The sequence below is a fragment of the Podarcis tiliguerta genome (genome assembly GCF_965153285.1).
Source record: "Podarcis tiliguerta genome assembly, chromosome: 2".
Classification (NCBI taxonomy): Eukaryota; Metazoa; Chordata; class Lepidosauria; order Squamata; family Lacertidae; genus Podarcis; species Podarcis tiliguerta.
Genome location: NC_139535.1, coordinates 50225155 through 50244849, shown reverse-complemented (window position 1 = coordinate 50244849; position 19695 = coordinate 50225155). Strand labels below are relative to the sequence as shown.

The 19695-nt window shown below is 42.4% G+C and overlaps 1 protein-coding gene across 1 annotated transcript; it reads right to left on the bottom strand.

Moving 5' to 3' along the window:
* Nucleotides 1–1122: 1122 nt before the first annotated feature.
* PPM1M (protein phosphatase, Mg2+/Mn2+ dependent 1M) lies at nt 1123–19642 on the bottom strand. The gene is made up of 10 exons (XM_083429470.1): nt 19314–19642; nt 11749–11872; nt 9760–10014; nt 8935–9047; nt 8023–8107; nt 7352–7470; nt 6058–6121; nt 5433–5540; nt 4709–4857; nt 1123–3601 (listed from the first exon to the last, which is right to left on the bottom strand). Exons 1-10 carry the CDS (start codon nt 19550–19552, stop codon nt 3436–3438), a joined length of 1422 nt encoding a protein of 473 aa, XP_083285596.1. The 5' UTR covers nt 19553–19642; the 3' UTR covers nt 1123–3435.
* Between the last annotated feature and the right edge of the window lie 53 nt (nt 19643–19695).

Below are 19695 nucleotides of genomic sequence, written 5' to 3'. Positions count from 1 at the left end.
GCTTTGCTAAGTGTTGTTCACACCTTTGGAGAACTTTCCTCTGCATTTAGAACATGCTCTGGTGGTACATGTTACAGTACTGCATCCCAGGCATTCTCTACATCCTCCACAAAGAGCTGCTGCGCAGGAGCCGTGCTGAGGAATGTAACATTTTAAGTTTGAGCTGCTGGGGTAGATAAATCCAATTGCCTTATTATGAACTAAATTGTATGGTTTTTTGTTGTGTTTGTGTCCAGCGGTTGCTCCCTCTGCAGAGATAATGGCTGGATCTCTCCTGAGCCTGCCAAAGTTCAAGGATGCAGGTAGCCGCAGCTCAGGGATTTGCCTCAATTGCATCAGCACACAACCTCCTGGCTTCTTCTGCTTTCATTCACAGTATGGCAGCACTAGCAGGACTGTCAGATGCAGTGTTGAGATCCAGGGGCAGCACTATTACATCAATTATGTTCTTGGCAGTAATTCATTTGCATGGTGCTGCACTGAGCTGCATGTTCTTTTCTACGAGCAGTTCAGTTAATTTTTTTAATCATAAAATCTTGCCCACTCTGCTACAAAAAGAGAAGTCAATGAGTGCTTTACTTTTTACCTTGAGTAAGCGGCTGCTCTACTGAAGCTGGTTCTCAGTAGGCAGTGGAGTGTATGTGTACTGCATTTACTTTTGCCGGGAGCTAGTTTTGATCAAACCATTTTTTAAAGAAAAGCACTGTTTGCAAATGAACTCATATTTGTTAACTGTATTATGTATCCTAAGTTACATGTTGCATTTTGTAAACCTGTATTGGCAGACTTTACAGATACGTTAAAGTCAAGAATAAATTGCAGTATTAAGACACAAGGAGCACTGCTGTCCTCCATTAACTTTGCCACGTAGTGTTCCCACCATGTATGTAATGGAGGTTTCCTGGCTACAGTATTTCTTCACTCTTGAACATACTGTATCCTTCCAGCAAAGTGTGCAAGTCATCAATTTTTCCAGTTACCAAAGCTAAAATAGATGCATCTTCTGAAGCTAGATGTTAAGATAAAGATTTTATGAAGATCTACTGCACTGCCAGGAGGTAAGATTCTAAGGCCTGTTCAGTTATGAAAGTGACCCTCAAACCTCTTAACTTCCCCCCCCCCCATAGGTTTATTAGCCCTAAATGTTTTACACCAAGGAAGGGGAACCTTATCCCTGGGTGGCCAAATGTGGCCTTCTAGTTCACACAACTTCACTAGAGTCCAGCCTCCACCATTTCCCCAAGTGATTTTATCTGTCTGCAATGTGTTCTTGATCTGTCTTTCTTGCCTAGATGGAAGACTGAGGGTTGTGCAGCTAATAAAAACCAGACTGCTGCTCTGACCTATTTAAAACCCCCATAAAGTTGCCCATGAGTGAATGTGGCCCGTGGACTGAAAAAGTTTTCCCCACCTGTATGCAGATAGTCTATTAGAGAAATGGGAGCACTGTTGGTCAAACAATTCTGGGCAAAAACTTGGGTAATTTGTTTCTGCTTCTATTCTATAAAAATACATGTAGTTTGGTTTTAGACTTTTATAGCATGTAGGTGTATGGTAGACGATGTGTTCAGCTTTAATAATATGTATGCCTGTTTGCTTACTCTTCCATCTGGACTCATTTTTTAAAAATATCTGTTAAGTGGTTCCATATGCAAGCTACTGTCTTGGTGCTTACAACTTACTATTGCCCGTTTAACTGTCAGCTTCATAGCTCTATAGAGTATTGCCCATTTCAAAAGAGATAAATGAGGATGCATTAGGAATTATAGTTTTAATCAAAGAATGAACTTTACTGGGTATGTGAGCTAAGGCTGCAGTCTCATGCAGAAACAAATCCCATTATACCTGACTGGCTTGTCTAACAAGGAACAGAATGTGTGTAAAGTTGTCATGAAATGCTAAACACAGTGTTTGTACAAAAATATATTGTAGGTTGATTTTACTGTTAAACCATGTATGCTGTTTGAAGAGAGTATTGTACCTGTAGGAGACAAGACTGTCTCTGGTCATCTCCTTCTGCCCCCTTCAGTTTTCCTTTTCTAGATGGCACTCAAAATTGTAGGGTTTTAGAAGCTACTGAGTAGTTTGGCCCTCACTGGCCCATATTGATGGTTTGTTATTTTTAAAATAATGTTCTGTCTTCTAGGTATGCTGGTAAGAGGGGAGGTAGCAATATGCTTTAGTTAACCTGGGGGTAGTCAACCTTTTTATACCTACCGCCCACTAATGCATCTTTCTTGATGGTAAAATTTCCTTACCGTCTACCAGTGCTTGATGGAAGGATTCAGCTTGTGCCGTAGAACCCCCTACCACCCACCTAGAATCCTGAAACGCCCACTAGTGAGCGGTAGGGACCAGGTTGACAACCCCTGGGTTAACCTATCTGGCTTGGATTTGCATTGAGATGGATGTGCCATGAAGAATTGTTCTGAGGCATAGTGAGGATGTTACATGTTACCATAGCAACCCCATTCCCATGTTAGCTAGGGCTGTTTCATACTCAGAACATATTAAAGTTTCTGATGGAAAACCCATTTACCACCAATGGAAAAAGCAGGATGCAGTCGTATGAGACAGACCAGCTGATTCTGTTTATCTCTTTAGTTAAAACAGAAATAATTAAATACATTATGCAGTTAGATTGATTCTCAATTTGATGTTTTTTATGCTGAACTTTACTGCAGGGTATTTATGTCAACTTGAATAAAGTACCATTTATTTTAAAATAAAAACGAGATATTTTATTGCATTTAAAAATAACCATGTTTAAGTCACAACAATATACAAAATTATAAACAAAATACAAGCTTGTCTGACCTAAAAAAAGAATTATTTTTTTTAAGTGCTCACCACGTACCAGTACCTCAGCTTCAGCTTGAAGTTTTGAGGCAAAACTTGGTAAACACTATATTTAATACAGATTCCATTAAAAGACTGGGCAAACCCCTGTACAGAATTATTGCATGAAAAGCACTGGGACTTTCACTTAGTGGTTTGTGGTCATGTTTTCAGTGTATTGATGTAGCTTAACACCTTGCTGTAACTTCTGTGAGCCATGATAGAAGCTGTTTAGCTTGGTACATTTTGTAAGATATACAAAGTTGCTGCTAAAATCCCATTTAAGAATAAAATGGATTAAGTTCACATTAGTGGCAGCAGGCCATTTCTTTGATACTAATGCTATTGCAAAAGAAAGTCCAGAGGGAAGCTTCCATCTTGCTCCACTTACTGAGTTAGAAAAGCTTCTTTAAGGAAGTGGGACTTTACAGCTGCCCCAAGGGAATGACACCAAAACTGTACAAGTTGCGTTTTCTGCATTTGCTTTCCAATGACGACAGTGAAAAGTTGTTGTTTTTCCACATGGCAGCTGTTGGCCTGGAAATGTTGTCACTAATAGCAATAATACCATCATACCATAATTAACTTGCTTAGTAGTCATGGGGTGTTCAGAACTGTGTTTGCCATTCCACTGTTGTACAGTGGAATTGCAAACACAGAAATGTCATCATAAGAAGCAGGCCTGTTACTGCCCATAGTCCAGTAGTATCCATCCTTCTTTCCCCTTGCTTTCTGCACCAGGCACTTGGCTAGTTCTGTAAACCTATAAAAACAAACAATTACTTGGTTATCTCCCAAAGCAGTGATGACCAATCTTAAAGACAGGTGAAGGATGAACTACAGTACTTAAGGCACTGAGAGTGTGGTTTACTGTTCTGGTACTGCTGCCCACACACTACAGTGGAAGCAAACCGCTTCAGCACCCAATTTGAGTCTTGAGTACTGCCAACAATTCTGGTAAACTAATTCTCTAGCAAAGCAATCTCAGCTAAATGTAAAAGGAATAGAATTTTGTCAGAGTAACTCTAAGAAGATAAGAAAAGGGTGTTGGTTCAGGCTAGTGGCCCATCTAGTCCAGCACCTTGTTCTCACAGTGTCCAACCAAATGACTGGGAAGGCTACAAGCAGGTCAGGAGTACAACATTCCTAACAATTTTGAAGACTTGAGACCACACAGGTTAGCTTCTTGTTGCCTTTACCTCTGCTTAAAATGCTTCTCTGTACATTAGTATCAGTTACAGAGAACTTCATTAAGTATGGAAAATGTTTGAAAACCAAAACTCTGCTTCTGATTGGCTGCAGGAAGCAGGACGTTCAGCTTCCAAAAATAGTTCGCAAACCAGAACAGTCACTTCCGGGTTTGCGACGTTCGGGAGCTAAGCTGTTTGAAAACCAAGGTACAACTGTATAGGTGATCAAGATAACTCAGCCTGAGAAAAAAAACTCCCTCACAGTAAACATGCCTGGGGGGGGGGGTAGAGGCACCCACATGGTCTCTTATACACATAGAACATACACCTCACAGAGGCTTCATTTTTCAGTGTGCAAAGATTAGCTAGCCACTGCTTCATTCTCATGCAGCTATTTCCTGAACAGCTGAGCAATGAGGAAGATTGTGGGGAGGATTCTCTCTGCTCCCCACAGCTTTTCATCAAACAGCTGACTGCAGTTCCTGGTAGGAGGAGCTTGAGAAGAGAGGCTTTGTGGGACAGATCTGGCCCATGGACTGCCATTTCCCTACCACTGCTGTGCCAGAACACATGTCAACATAAGCAAAAGAAGAGGTGTGCATATTCAAATATTTTCCAGTGTGTTTCATTCCCCAAGTCTTTTAGCACAAAAGCTCTTCGAATATTTTCTGCTAACATACCTGTATGGGTCAGATGTGTTCTCCTGGACAAAATTCCTGACAATATGAGCCACATCGTCATTGGACATAACATCCCAAAGGCCATCAGTTGCCATGATGAGGACATCGCCTTCCTTGATGTTTTGTTTGGCAAAGTCTAATACTTCAACCTAGTCAGAATTGACAAAAAGATGCAAGCTTTCTTAACTGCTATCCTCAAACAGCTGGATGTTTGCAGTCTCCCTAGAGAATGGTTTAAATGGGGAGCCTGGAGTCCAGCAACTTGTGCAGAGCCACAGGTCTGCCACGCATGCTTTAAATACATGTCACTACAATAAGGGCATACAAGACAAGGCCTGCTGGATGGGACCAAAGGCTATCTTCTAGCACAGCATTATTTTTTTCTAATGGGGGAAGCCTGAGGTTCCTGAGAAACTTAGATGCATAGTATGGAGGCAATAGCTCTCCCCTGTTGACAAACACATCAGTAGACCCTCAAAGTCAGTATACACATGCATGTCTAATTGGGTTCCTAATGACGAGCTACCCATTCTGCTTAGGGCTGCAGCATTATATGGACCTACGTTTTTCGGGGTGGTTTTTTTTAAAAAAATACTAGAAATAGTGACAAAGCTGAATTATCTTTCCCTGAAGATACTCAGAGGACCCAGAAAGGGGAAGGAAGCTGAACTACAATGGTAAAACCATGGCTGAAAAGACTTAGTGTGTCCTATCAATCTCCTACCTTTGGAATGCAGGACAGGAAAGGCTTGACTTCAACATCTGTTTCAATAACTCTCAACTGATGATCTCCCAGGCCTCGTGAAACAGCCAGGGTGCCTAGCAAGCGAGCCTAAAAAGGATGAGGCATCAAGGAGTGGAAGAGTGTCACAAGCATAGAGCCAGTGGTAATTTCAAGTAGAAGTTATTTAAAACATTCATCTTTTCAATGTAATATTCACAACACATCACCATACACGTTTAAACACTAAGAACAATGTAATTAAATCTAAAAAAAACCCAGCAGCAGCACACTTCTCAAGAGCCACATAAAAGCCATTAAGCATCATGAGCTTGGGAATGCAATTTTGTTTTTATCTGGTCCCTAAAGATAATCATACTTGACAACATGTAAACTGACAAGGGGAAGTTTCATAGTGGAGGCACCACTAACAAGGTAGCTCCACTCTGTTGGTATGTATGCAGCTGTGCAATATTTTACATGTTGAGCATGGTTCCAGCTATGGAAAGGCAGCATACAACTAAAATTTATGTATGTATGTATGCATAAAAAACAGTATAGGAAGGACACACTGGCTCTTCCCACCCGCCCCCCTTTTTTTTTGCTTGCAAGGGTCCTGCAGGCACACCTGTTTTCCATGTCCATGAATAAGAGGATACTTGAGGTCATCTTTTGCTACCGTCTTGTATCCCCTGAAACAAGAAAGGTCATTTTTGCAGTCCTTCTGTCATATGGCCACAATCCAATATGAAGATAAACATGTTCAAACACACTAAATGTAAAACATATTACTCCGTGGCTGCAGTCTTTGTATATAAACGTCCCTTTAATGCAGACATATTAACTTTTCTACTAACTGCAGTACTCCGTTATACAAGGAGGTTCACAAGGTTGTACAGGAAGCCTGTAGCACAGTTAAGAAAGTGACGTCAATCCCAAAGCCATTTCAGAGCACAGGCCTAACAGGTGGGTGGATTCACAATTGCAGCTCAGATCTCCAGAAAGCACAGAACTGCAGCATTGGAAGGGCCTCATCTAGTCCAACCCTCCGCAATTCAGGGATATGCAGTTGTCCCACAAAGAGATCAAACCTACGACCCTGGCATTATCAGCACCATACTCTAACCAGAAGCCAGACTACCATTAATTAACACCATTATTGAGCGGCTTCCATCTCACATTTATGTTAAAAAAAGAGCTGCACATTACTGATGGGTTCTTGGGAGCAAGCTTAGGCTGACGGGGGCTTTTCTTCAATCCTTTGAGGGATTGAGAGACAAGAGCAGTGAGACAACCACTGTATCTCAGACTTTGATGTTGTCTCCTCTTGAAAGCCAAACACCTTTCCCTCCTAAAATGTAAGCCAGGCATAGGCATACTTGGCCCTTCAGATGTTTTGGGACTACAACTCCCATGATCCCTAACCAACAGGTCAGGGATGATGGGAAATGTAGTCCCAAAACATCTGGAGGGCCGAGTTTGCCTGTGCCTGATGTAAGCCATCCTGCTGCCAGGTTAAGAAAATAGCATGGCTGAAGCAGATAGGCAACTAGAGACCAATAACGGGAGAGAGAGATGAAGGGCTGCCATGCAGAAAACAGTGACTGGTACTTTCCTGCTCCAAAGGGCAAGACTAGATTAAGTGTAGGACTGGAGAGTGTAAACAGCAAGGAAGCAGATTTTCAGCTAAAGACTAGAATTATCTTCCTAACAACTAGAGCTATTTGACAGCAAAATAGATTGCCTTGGGAGATTGTAGATGCATATAAGCAGGGGCTGGGTGGCTGTCAGGTGTTACAGGAGCATCCTGCATTGAGCAGAGTGATGGCCTCTAATGTCCTTTCCAACACAATTCCACCACACAAACACTGCTCATCCAGGGCATCCTCTTATCCAAGCCAAGAGAGGACTGAGTGACTCACCAGCCTTCCATTGAGTAATCTCGATAAAGGACCTTCTGGCCCACATCATCTCCTCTCAATCTCCTTGGAAACTCAAACCGTATGAATTCATCTGCCAAAAGCTCTGGGTACATGAAAGCCTGAGAAGAAAAAGGAACATTCAAAAATACTTAAAATGGAAGCATCATTTTCAGGGGAATGTGGTAGAGAAAGTGGGGAAACTTGTGTTGTGTATTCTGCCACTGGTAAGTCCCTAATTATCAGTGGCATAATACTCTATTTCTATGGAGAATGGGAATAAAAATCCTTAAATTACTGGTAGAGTATTCTAATTTCAAAATTAAAACAAGGGTCCCAAAACCATAAAAACAACAGGAATGATATTTGCAGGGAAACCTGTTTCCTTACAGAGATTGCTCCTCACTGGATATGAATAAAGGTCTGGTAAATCACCACTGTTTGTGCAGTCTAATTAACATTATTCTGAATGGCAGAATATAGATCTATTCTATATAAGGCTATACTCAGACACTTAGTACTTCACACCACTTCACACCACAAAGCAAGAGTAGTAGTGATATCTCAGAATGAATCTGCTGTTCAGGATGACCCTACCACTCATGAGAGATAGGTAGTGCAAGACAGACATGTTGCCATTAGAAAATATGCAGAAAGGTGTGTGTTTTTCTTACCAGATGTTGGATTCTCTGCCTCTCTGTTTCTGGAGTGAATTCAGTACTCAGGGGGACAATGCTTTGTTTTCGAACAAGGAGTGCCCTAAATAAAGTAATATAAAAACTGAGGTTAACTCTTTCAAGTGGATTTCTCTCATTACATTTTTCAGACATAGGAATAAGTTGACAGGTGTATGTGATTGTTGCTATACAACCAGCTTCTTTAGTAATACAGGAGGTGGAGAAGAAGATCCTTTTTGGGCCAGCCCAAGAACTCAAGATGTATATGCCACCACCCTACAAGTATACATTTGAAACACCTTTCATCAATAATACAACAAAGAGACTATCTCTCCACAAACTATGCCTGAAGAGTGGCAAGACGTTAATCCATAAGACAGCTGTTAGCTGTCCCAACACTCTGCTCCCGAAGGCAAAAAGTGAAATTTCAATTCTTCTTTAAAAAGCATGCTCACAGCATCTTTATATTTTTCCAAGGAAAAATAGCCACACAGGACCTCCTTTCAGATCAGGACTTCAAAATTCTGGGAAGAGAGGTTTAACCCTTTTCTCCCTGCACCAGTTTAGCATTGAAAATCAACACAAAACACACACACCTGTTTCCACGCAAAGGTTCAAACAGGAAACAGGAAAGGGATTTTCATTAGGAACCTGATGTAGGGAGGAAAGGGTTAAACACCATTCCTGACCCTGATTAAGGCCTCCGGCAGCTGCTTTTTTTCGATTTCAACAAGCATGTTTATGTAATATATTCAACACTTAACAAAACATCTAATTTTGTTAAACAGAGAAAACTAACATTAACTGAATATCTTTCTTACTCAAGAGACATGAAGAATCCTGCTATATAACTAGGCTAAAAGGACAGTGTTGGGTCTCATCCTAGGTTGCATTTGGATGTGAACTCACCTGCTGTCACCTGCGTTTGCCACATAGAGCTTTCCCTGCAAGTAAAGTGCAGCTAGTGCAGTACAACCTCCTGATTGGCCAGTAGCTTCCATCTCCTGACCAATTACATCATCCTGTTGGGGAAAATCATAATCTGATGATGCAAAGCAGGTGCCGTATTTCTCAGCAAAGTCTGAAATCTAACTTTAAGACCACTGTTAGATAACTTAATCATCTGGACACTCAAGTCAGTTCAAACAAACACATGCCACTTTCTTTTCGTGCGAATATGTTTTCACATACAGTGGTACCTTGGGTTAAGTACTTAATTCGTTCTGGAGGCCTGTTCTTAACCTGAAACTGTTCTTAACCTGAAGCACCACTTTAGCTAATGGGGCCTCCCGCTGCTGCCACACCACCGGAGCATGATTTCTGTTCTCATCCTGAAGCAAAGTTCTTAACCTGAAGCACTATTTCTGGGTTAGCGGAGTCTGTAACCTGAAGCGTATGTAACCTGAAGCGTATGTAACCTGAGGTACCACTGTACATGATCGTGCAGCAAACGTTTCTTGTGAATTGGCAGCTTACATGGGAACAGATATGTCATAGTCAACTTTATATACCAAGCAGAAATGCATAGGGCACTAAGTCTGCATCGGCACAACATTTGACAATGAGTCATGGAATAAACAGCCTCATCAGCAGAAACTTCCAAGGGCTGGGGCAGCTGGTTTGCCTGGCTGTGAAAACAACAGGATCTTGAGCAAGATTTGCACCAACGGCATCTGTGACATAAGGAGCCTTAACCCTCTCAGAGACAAGAAAGGGGGAAACAAGGTCACTCACACATTCCTGGAAGGCCTTCTCCAGTGCTCCAATTACTACATCCTCCTGCCGAATTTGTTTTTCTTCCACAAACTGTGGGTCACTTTGGCAAACGCACTGCCCACTGAGGTGCATCGGGGGACGGTCTTGAGTGATGCCTTCCACCACATCCTCCAATTTCTGCTTGATGCAACAGTGCAAGTAGTTGGAGGCCAAGATAGATGCTTCTGGTCCACCATGACCATCAAACAGTGCCCAGTAGTGGCCAGTCAGATACTGAAAGTCAAAGCATTGAGACTTTTACCATCATTTAGTACACTCTTCCATGCTGTTGCCAGAACATCTGGGGGTGCAGCAGGCTGCATGTTTGCTTTGTATGTGGGAGCCAGACTCACAATTCTCACTCACCTGCTTCAGTGTTGTTGTGAGGATTAGAATTATAAACCACTCTATAGTCTCAAAACTGAAGCAGACAGGTATGTGCTTCAGGAATCAATTCATATTATTATTAAAACATTCTAAAACACAGCCCTCACATCTGCTTGTTAGGATCTTTGGATACAAATTCATTCACACAAGAGCAAGCATTTCCTCTTTTGCTGTAAGCCACAATTATACAGTGGTACCTCGGGTTAAGAACTTAATTCGTTCTGGAGGTCCGTTTTTAACCTCAAACTGTTCTCAACCTAAGGTACCACTTTAGCTAATGGGACCTCCCGCTGCCACCGCTGTGCGATTTCTGTTCTCACCCTGAAGCAAAGTTCTTAACCCGAGGTACTATTTCTGGGTTAGCAGAGCCTGTAACCTCAAGTGTCTGTAACCCGAGGTACCACTGTACTCCAAAGTGTACCATAGAATCTGCTAGTTCCACAAGGGCATCAGCTGCCCACTCTCTGACGTACAAACTTCCTCTATAGTCCAAGTTTTACTCTGAGCTTTGTTGTTGTTGTTGTTGTTTCCTTTATCTAAATGGATTTGCCAGGCGGATACAAACCCGCAGCTCATGCCTTTCATGGGATTCTCAGAATGTTGAATGAGGAATTGAAGAACAAACCAAGCCATTCAGCGTATGCCGCAAGAGGAATAGGAAGAAGCCCTAATTGTTTAGAAATACTTGTGGTTCATTCATATTGACCCCACATGACTATGGTCCAGAAATAATTAGCCGACTGAATGGAAGCCAGATAGTTATAAATGGGAGAGAATGTCATACTTGTGAGAGCAAAACAGTTAGCAAAAGCCACTTAAGAAAAAGCTAGGCGCTAGATAGACATAGCTGCCATTTTTAATGGGTTCTCCACCTAGCACCTCTCTGCCTGTGAATTGTGAAAGAGCTGCAGTCCAAAGAGGAAAAGGAGAAATACGTTGTCATCGTGACCTTTATCTCTGATCAATGCAAATAAATGACACAACCTCCATTTCCCACAATGTAAGAATGCCTACCATGACATCTGACTGGATGTGAATATAGTATTCTGTAATCACTCAAAATATCTTACTAGATATAATGATTATGTATGTCCTGTTTCAATTCTCTGACAGTAGTTAAATTAGCAAGTTGGCCACTATGGAACCGCTCTCTGCCACAGCCTCTTCCTGCTCACTAAACCCTGCTGCCTCTTCAGCTTCTGACATCTCCTCCTCCCAATCTTCTCCCTCTGACCACTCATCGTCGTCCCACCAACCAATCCCTGGGTTCTGAGCCTTCTTCCCAACTGGGTTCCCCAGTTGGTGCCGCCCACCTTTCCTCTGTTTCCGGCCAGTCCACGACAGCCACTATACCGAATATGGAATCTTCGTAAGTCATCTCAAGATGTTACAAAGTTGGGGACAAATATAACTGCCAAGCAATTAAACTCAAGAACTCTGTATATGTTCAGAGACATTCACCTATAGACTTCATGAAGTTTCAGAACTGAATCAAAACAGGTTCTGCCATAGGCTGAGCCTTGGTAAGTCCTGGCTCTAATTAATCCCTGCTGTAGACGGAAACACTACCTCTGAACTCACCTCAGTAGTGCACAGAATCAGCCACTCCTGGTCCTCTTCTTTGCCATGTTCCCTCTTTCTGATAGAGATATGACAACATGTTGCTTGGTCTTCATTGAATTCTGATTTTTCTGCGTTGATGGTTCTGATGGCACAAGAAACAAAATCACTAGAATAACTGAAGCAATTCCATTTTATTAGGTCCAATGTAATTGAAAACTAGCAATTTTATGGTTGATGACATAATTGACTTCAAATGAGTTTCGAATGACACCCTGCAGGTGCCAAGAGGCTGAGTAGTCTTAGAGCCTAAAAGCAGGATGCAATCTGTTTTATCAGACCTTATAAGATACAGGTGAGTAGGAGAGTACACCCAAATCACCAAGACTGGAATCTATAGAAATCCAAGCTGCAGACCTTTAGTTCAGAGCTAGCAAACATAATCCTAGAGCAAGCAAGTGCCACAGTCATTCATAAGGCCTTTGAGAAAACAGTGAGAAGTGGTGTGATAGGAAATACCTGCATATTGCACGTGGTTATGGAGAAGGGGCAGCAGCCCAGCTATGCAGGGAGCAGGTCTCCCTTTACACTCTGGGTCCTCTACGTTTATTCTAGGGGCTCCACATTTTTTCTGTGGGTGCTGAACTGGGTGCCTTTCCTCTCGCCTTTCTGCTGTTCCAAGCACAGGGCACCGCAAGAATATAATTTAGCCACAGAATTCCCATTAGTCCGATTCATTATGGCCTGGGGTGCCTTGAATGATGGTCAGGGGCGCCGCAAGCAACACTGGCCTCTGTCCCTCTTTACTTCCCTCTCATGTCTATGTCTCCATCAGGCTGCTAAGGCTGAGGGCATCCTCTTCCCAGCCCCTGGGAGGCGGCATGAGGAGACACCTCTCTTTGAGGTGGGGGGCATTTCAGAGACCAGGGGCAGTGGTGGAAGCTACCTAGAAGAGGGGAGCGGAGCCTGAGGGAGCACTCCACAATGCTTGGAGTGTGTTTCCCCAGAGAGGAGCCACAGAGCAAATGTAGTTGGTCAAGGGAGCCTTGGACTCAAAAAGGTTGAAAACCTCTGCATTACGGAGATAATGACTTCGCACAGGAAATGGCTGACGTTCTAAATGTTCTTTCCTCTTTCTGAGCAAAAAGTGTCCTCTTTCAAAAGATATTGCCCCACTGACTGACTCAACATTCACCCACACCAAGAGGCAAGACTTGCTATTTTGCCGTGCTCTTGCAGCAGTGGGTCAACATAGTTTCAACATTAAGTTTATTGATTTATTTTATTAGAGTCCTACAACATATTATTTTAACATCATACACACACACACACGCACACACACACAAAATAAAGTATTTCACCCTAGCCCAGAATAAGTTTAGTTTAAGCACTGCATCCAAAATTACACCCAAATAATATAATATTCCTATCTCAGACTACCATTTGTATGGAATGTGATAGAAACTTTATGCCAGGATTCCTCAAACTCAGCCCTCCAGATGTTTTTGGCCTACAACTCCCACGATCCCTAGCTAGCAGGACCAGTGGTCAGGGATGATGGGAATTGTAGTCGCAAAACATCTGGAGGGCCGAGTTTGAGGAAGCCTGCTTTATGCTAACAAAGTTTTATAATGTGATGGGAGTAATCTGTTTTCGTTTTTGGTCATGTACATAATAAAGCTGTATCATGGCCTTTGGCTAATACAATAAACTTATGGAAAAAGATGTACTAATCAGTTGCAAAGGACTCTTTATGCATCAAACCATGTGCCAATTTTATTAGTAATTTTTTTCACAAGTGCTTTTGGGCTTACTTTAGTGTACCAGATGTCAAAGAAGCACCCTCCAAACTCTTCCAGTATCTTATTATTAGGAGTTTGCCCACTAGTAAAAGAGAACTTGTTAGGGTTTCTGAACTGTAAGTTAGCGTTATTTTTCATAAAAAGATATTACAGTCAAACATAATATGCCTGCTGCTAGTGGTGCATGAAGGGGTAAGAACCACAGAGTTATATTGCTAGATAGACTCAGTTAGGTCATGCCCCTTCTCCTTGCAGAGGAAGTGAAGCCTTTCTACTTCCTTCCTTCCTTCCTTCCTTCCTTCCTTCCTTCCTTCCTTCCTCCCTCTCAGCATCATATAATAAACCAGAACAGACATGCTTAAGCTACCTCTAAGCGTGGAGCAAGTGTCTGAAGCTATCTTAATGCATTTTGCACCCAATTTAGCATATATTATCCTTGCTGCTGCATGAAACATTGCAGACCTTGAATCGGTAAGTAAACATTTTAAACTTACTTAACAGTTTGTGTCTGCTCATTGCAAAAGTGGTGGAAAGATGTCAGCTATTATGTGCTAATAAAAGGGTTTAACAACCTATATTCCTAATGCTATACTGCTGTGCAACTTTTATGAGTTTAATACTCTGTTACTGGGGGCTTTCTGTGCGCTGACCCCACATTCTGAATCCAGGCACCCAGCCATTTCTTTTTGTTGTTCACCCAAACACATGGGTCCATAGGGATTCAAATATTTAATTTATTCCCACAAAAAGACTGAGCACGTTTAGAGGTGTTTTGTCCAGGAACTGCTTTTATTTCACCAAATATTTTTTCCAAGAACTGAGCCACTCTCCCACATATCCACCACCTATGTTGAATAAAACCTTACACTGCACATCCTCTCCAACAGCTTGGTGAATAGGAGGAGCTAATATGGCCTAAACATAGGGAAGAGATACCATTTTTGCAGTATTTTAAGTGCTACCTATTTTGTCAAGGTCAATAAAGATTTTCTGGCACACTGAAGTCCAGTCATAGTGATTGACAGTAATAATACAGTCTTTTCCCTGCCCGCTGCATAGCAATTCCCCAAATTGTCTAGAAAGCAGCAGAAACAACTAAAAATTTGTCTGGCCCTAATACATTAAGGAGGTGGGTGGGCTAAAACATTTTCATTTGTTTTGGTCCAATATCACTGAGGCAGCTCCTGCAACAAGGAAGCTCTTGTTTCTATTCCTACAACTACACTAAGCTCAACATAAGCAACTTGCCTTCTTTCTTTCATGCTGAAAGCAGTTTTTGTCAGTCACATGGTGTTGCTTCTTTATTTTCTGAAAGTGTTTGTTCATATAGAGTTAGAAAACCTGCTGTGTTTGGTTCCCCCCCCCCCCCCCGCCGCCCCCTTGAGGATTTGTTGACCTCACAGAATGCAATTCATCTGAAGAGTTCAGTCTGAGGGCAGGTTTATAATTTCAACAGGCAGAGAACATAAGATTTCCTGTAGCTTTATGCAAACAAATCATTAAGAAAAAAAGAGGCACTTGATACAATGGCCTCAGTTTCAGTTTCAACCTCAAATTCAATGTGTTTTTCTACGTGCAGAGCAGTGTTTCTCAACCAGGTGGTAGGGGCATGAATATTTTTTTAAAGTACATTAGAAGTAAAACATTAACAATCTTAAAATATAAAAACATGAAGTATTATGTTCAGAAGGTGAGAAGATCATATGCGGGGTATTACACGATGTGCACCTCATCATGAGTGCACAATAGTTTGGCGTTCTCTCATGACCAGTGTAGTGCACTGTGCATGGTGCAGTTAATTAGTCATGTGTTTATTTGTGCTGTTTATTTCCTTTACTCTTGGAAAATTGAACATTTATTATTTATTGGGTTCCTTGGAGGAACGGTGGAATAATAATATGATACGATATAATATGATATGATATACAGTCATGCCTTGGGTTGAATGTGTTTCAGGTTGAGTGCTTTCGGGTTGCGCTCCGCGGCAACCCGGAAGTAACAGAGCGCATTACTTACGGGTTTCGCCACTCGTGCATGCACAGATGCTCAAAATGACGTCACGTGCATGTGCGGAAGTGGCAAAACGCTGCGCGCGCAGACGCGCCATTGCATCTTACGTTCTATTCAGGATGCGAACGGGGCTCCAAAACGGATCCTGTTCGCATCCCGAGGTACCACTGTAATATAATATAACATAACATAATATAATATAATATAATATAATATAATATAAATGTAATAACAACCTCTGAGAAGTTTACAATAACACACCATATGCTACTGCTATTACATAGCAAATATTCCTGAATTAAAGGCAGGTGTGTTGCAATGAGCAAGCAGGAGAACATGGTATTAGTGTTCTTGGAATCTGGTAACCCTGTAAAGAATTTGACCTTTTTCATAAAAGCCAAGGAGTACACTCTTTCAGCACATTCAATGCCCAATATTTCATCAACGGAAACCTCCCCCCCCCCCTTTCTTCGAGTACTGCACTTGCAATCTTCCAATCCGCCCACCCCCCACCCAAAAAAAGGAAGACAATTTCAGCTGGGTATGAGATGGAGAGATCCAGGAAGTGAGTCAGCCCAGAGAACTATGACTATTAATGTATTGATCCCAGTTGGCTTTGCTCACTAAACTCCTCCATCTCCTAGTTAGGCCTTGCAGTCTGACCAGCTCAGGAGTCTCTGAGCTTATGCTGTAGCTGCATTAAAATTGAGGGAAGGGTTGCAGAAAGAAATGCATTTATATTTTGTTCAGTAATAGTGGTTACATACAAGTCAATATTATTAAAATTATCTTCAATAAGAGCCTGTTTCTCTATGGTTCTGGTTTTGTCATAATTTGTTGCATTATAATGTGACTGCTTTGCATTTTATATTCAAGAACAAAATAATATAATCTCTTATGCAATGAACACGTTACTGCAAGAACTTGGATAGTCAATATTTGAAAATATACCAGCAGTCCATACTAACATCTGTGCTTCAAAATTTTGCTTTATAATTGAAAATGAGTGGGGATTGGTTTCATAAACCTATCTTCACTGGGCTCTGTGTATCAGATGCCATTTGGATATTTCAAGCTTTTTATGGTAAGAAAAGCATCCAGAAAACCAAGAAAGTCCCAGTGGTAGGAAAGAATGAGGAAGAAACTCCAGCTGCTTTTAAAAAAACTGGAGTTTGTTACTCTTACTAATAGAACAAGAACTGAGAAAACCCTTCTGTCCTCTCCTGTTGATCTCATCTGTTGAGTGAAATGAGAACTTGCTCTAGTATTTGGATGTGCTCAGACTTAGTTCTCTTCAATAGCTTTTATTTAGTCAGGTGATGTAAAAGATTAATCTTCAGGACTTGCACAATAACATCAGTTTCGGACAGCTGTCATAACTTGTATGTGTATCAATGGCACTAACAACTTCTGCTGGGAATACATATAAGCAGTGATCAGTCCTGTGTTGCTGCATGGAAAACCATTTCCATAACTAAACAGTGTTTACGTAACACAGTAGGGAAGGATGTATTAATGTTAAATAAAGTTGTTAGACTGCTAATAGAGCTTACTTATCATGGCTGTTAAATATATAATTAAGTACCACAGACCACTTTCCATTTTTCTTTACAGATTAATGTCCAGATTCAATGCTGTGTCCCCCATCTCCTCCATAAATCATAGGTCTTAGTGTTCATTTACAATTGTTGCTGTGATGGGTTTATTTACTGCTGGTGATAACTGGCTACTGTGATGGGAAAGTTTGTTTTGCTGGACAGGTTGGGTCCCCAAGTGCTTTCTTTTTCTTTTTCCCTGCGAGCAAACAGTTAATGAATGGCAGCCTCTGATTGGTCGGGGTTCCAGGAGGGGGAGTTGAAAAGGAGAGGATTTTGAGAGACAGTTTGTAGGGAGTGAGAGGAGAGAGAGTTGGTTCTGGGTAGAAACATCCACTCTGAGGAATATATCACAAGCTAGAGAAAGGAATCTCTGAGCTTAGTGTGAAGGACAGTGTGGGGTGTCTTGAAAGAGGCCAGGAATTAACCGGGAGGCTGAGCCAGGAGAAATAGAAGCTGGAAAGATACAGTCTACTTAGGTCTCATTTCAATCAGGAGGGGAGAGATTCTTCTACAAAAAGAGAAGACTCCCAAACCAGTTAAGAGGGGCGTGGTGATCCCTTGGGTCTGTTACTTAGAGTACCTCAGAAGTAGGGTTGTCTAAGGGGTGTGTAACTGACAGGAAGTACCACTTTGTTTAAGAACCAAAGTATTAAGCGGCAACAGCTGTGCAACAACTGAGAAAGAACTGAAGTGAAATAGCATTAAATTCTGAAGTATCCTATGTTTTACCCACTTGTGTCATAAACTTTCTTTGTTTAATAAAATCTTTATTGTTTATTTGATCAAATCCTGCCTGAGACTCCAAATTATTAAGTTTTCCCTCCCACAAGTCCCCCACAAGATAATCTGGTTTGTAGTTTGTAGGAATTCGTGGAATTGGGTGTTCTGTGAGGTGGGTGCACTATATTTTAAGTGAGGGCGGGCCCAACGGCGCCAGGGGGAAAAGTGATGCTGTACCGTCGCAGCTACTAGTATGAATGCTCCTTACTAGTACTGTTCCTCTCTCAACTGTAATATGCAAACACTGCATTAAAAGCACTTCGCAGTCACAAGTTTGCCAGAAGTTCTAGAATGGACTGTATAAGTACAGAGACTGAGCCAGTGCCAGTGCCAAGGACACATTTCATCCTAAAGCATAGAGGTCAATTCAGCCAAAGTTAAGCACATGTATGTTCCACTGATTTTACTGGGGAGTTAAATCCCTTCAGCTGAACTCAGCAGGACTTCAGGTGCTTCACTTTAGCAGAATCCTGCCCACAAAGTCAAAGCATTAAAATAAGGAGGATGCTTGTAGGCACTAAGTCACACCATTTAGGTTGTTACTCGCTTATCATGGTCTGTGGTATTACTACATTGGTACAAGAAGGTGGAAGCAAATTGCTTATTTCTCACTTGCCTCCCCCTTCTATCCCTTCTGTGCGACAGGATGGATGCTGCTGTCGTCAAAGCACCACTGTGTCAGGAGAAACCACTCTTGCCACACATTTCCTTGCCTTACAACTATTAAAAGTACAAATGTTCTCTTTGGTAGAGAATCAAGCAATTCAAAGCAGCCCCACATTGCACCATTGTGGTTTACAAGCTCTTGCTGTACCACTTACAGCAGGTTATGCTGAGGTAGTTGCTATCTGGACCCACCTTACAGACTGTGCATTATTGTAACTTGTAATAACCTTACAATATTGCCCAGAACAAAGGCTACAAAATTATGATTTAACCAAAGTGGTCCAGCCCATCACTAACAGTGAGTCGTGGCAAAATAGTGAGAGAGGGACTTGAATCAGGGAACCCAGATGTAAGACTAGGAAAAAAACATTTTAAATTTTCAAAACAGCATCAGATTTCTCGATCTCCTTGATACTACAGGGACAAACAGAAATGTGCGGGCCAGGTCTCACTCTCAGTCAACAGGGGCGTCTGCACACGTGTGCGTGAAAAATAAATGCACTAAACTAGGCAAGCAGGATTATCGTGCCATTTTTTTTTTTAAGTCCCGGCTTTTTAAGCTCTACGGGGCTGCTTGCTGCTTTTGCACCCCTCTAGGCTTAACCTCCAGCTGCTGCCGATTTGGCATGGTAGTCCTCAAGAGGTGTTTGTTTGTTTTTTTAAAGTTTATTTTTAAGCCGCCGCTTTGCAAGAGGTATCCCCAAGCCATGCGCCCCGGCCGCCCACTTACTCTGCATAGCCCGCGTTCCACTGAAGGGGCTTGTCTCGCGGCGGGCAGGCGACGGGGCGCTTGCCAGGCTGCCTCTCCCCGGCCGAGGGAGCTCCGCGCAGGAGTTTGGGCCGCCTGTACGGCAACCGGGGCAGCTGCGGCCGTGTGCCTCCTTCCTCCGTTGGCCGCTGCTGCTGAGGAGCGCCTTTCCCTCGGCTCGCCGCGCTCAAGAAGCGCCTCTTGAACCAGTCCGAAGACATGAAGCGAAAGAGACAAGGACCCGCTCCCTCGCCTCTCCCGCAGCCAACTGAGAAGCCCAGCGCTGCTCCAGCCCCAGGGAGCCGTTCCCGCAGCCAATGGGCGTCGCGCTCGTGACTCACCAGCACGCGGCAGCCAGTCAGCG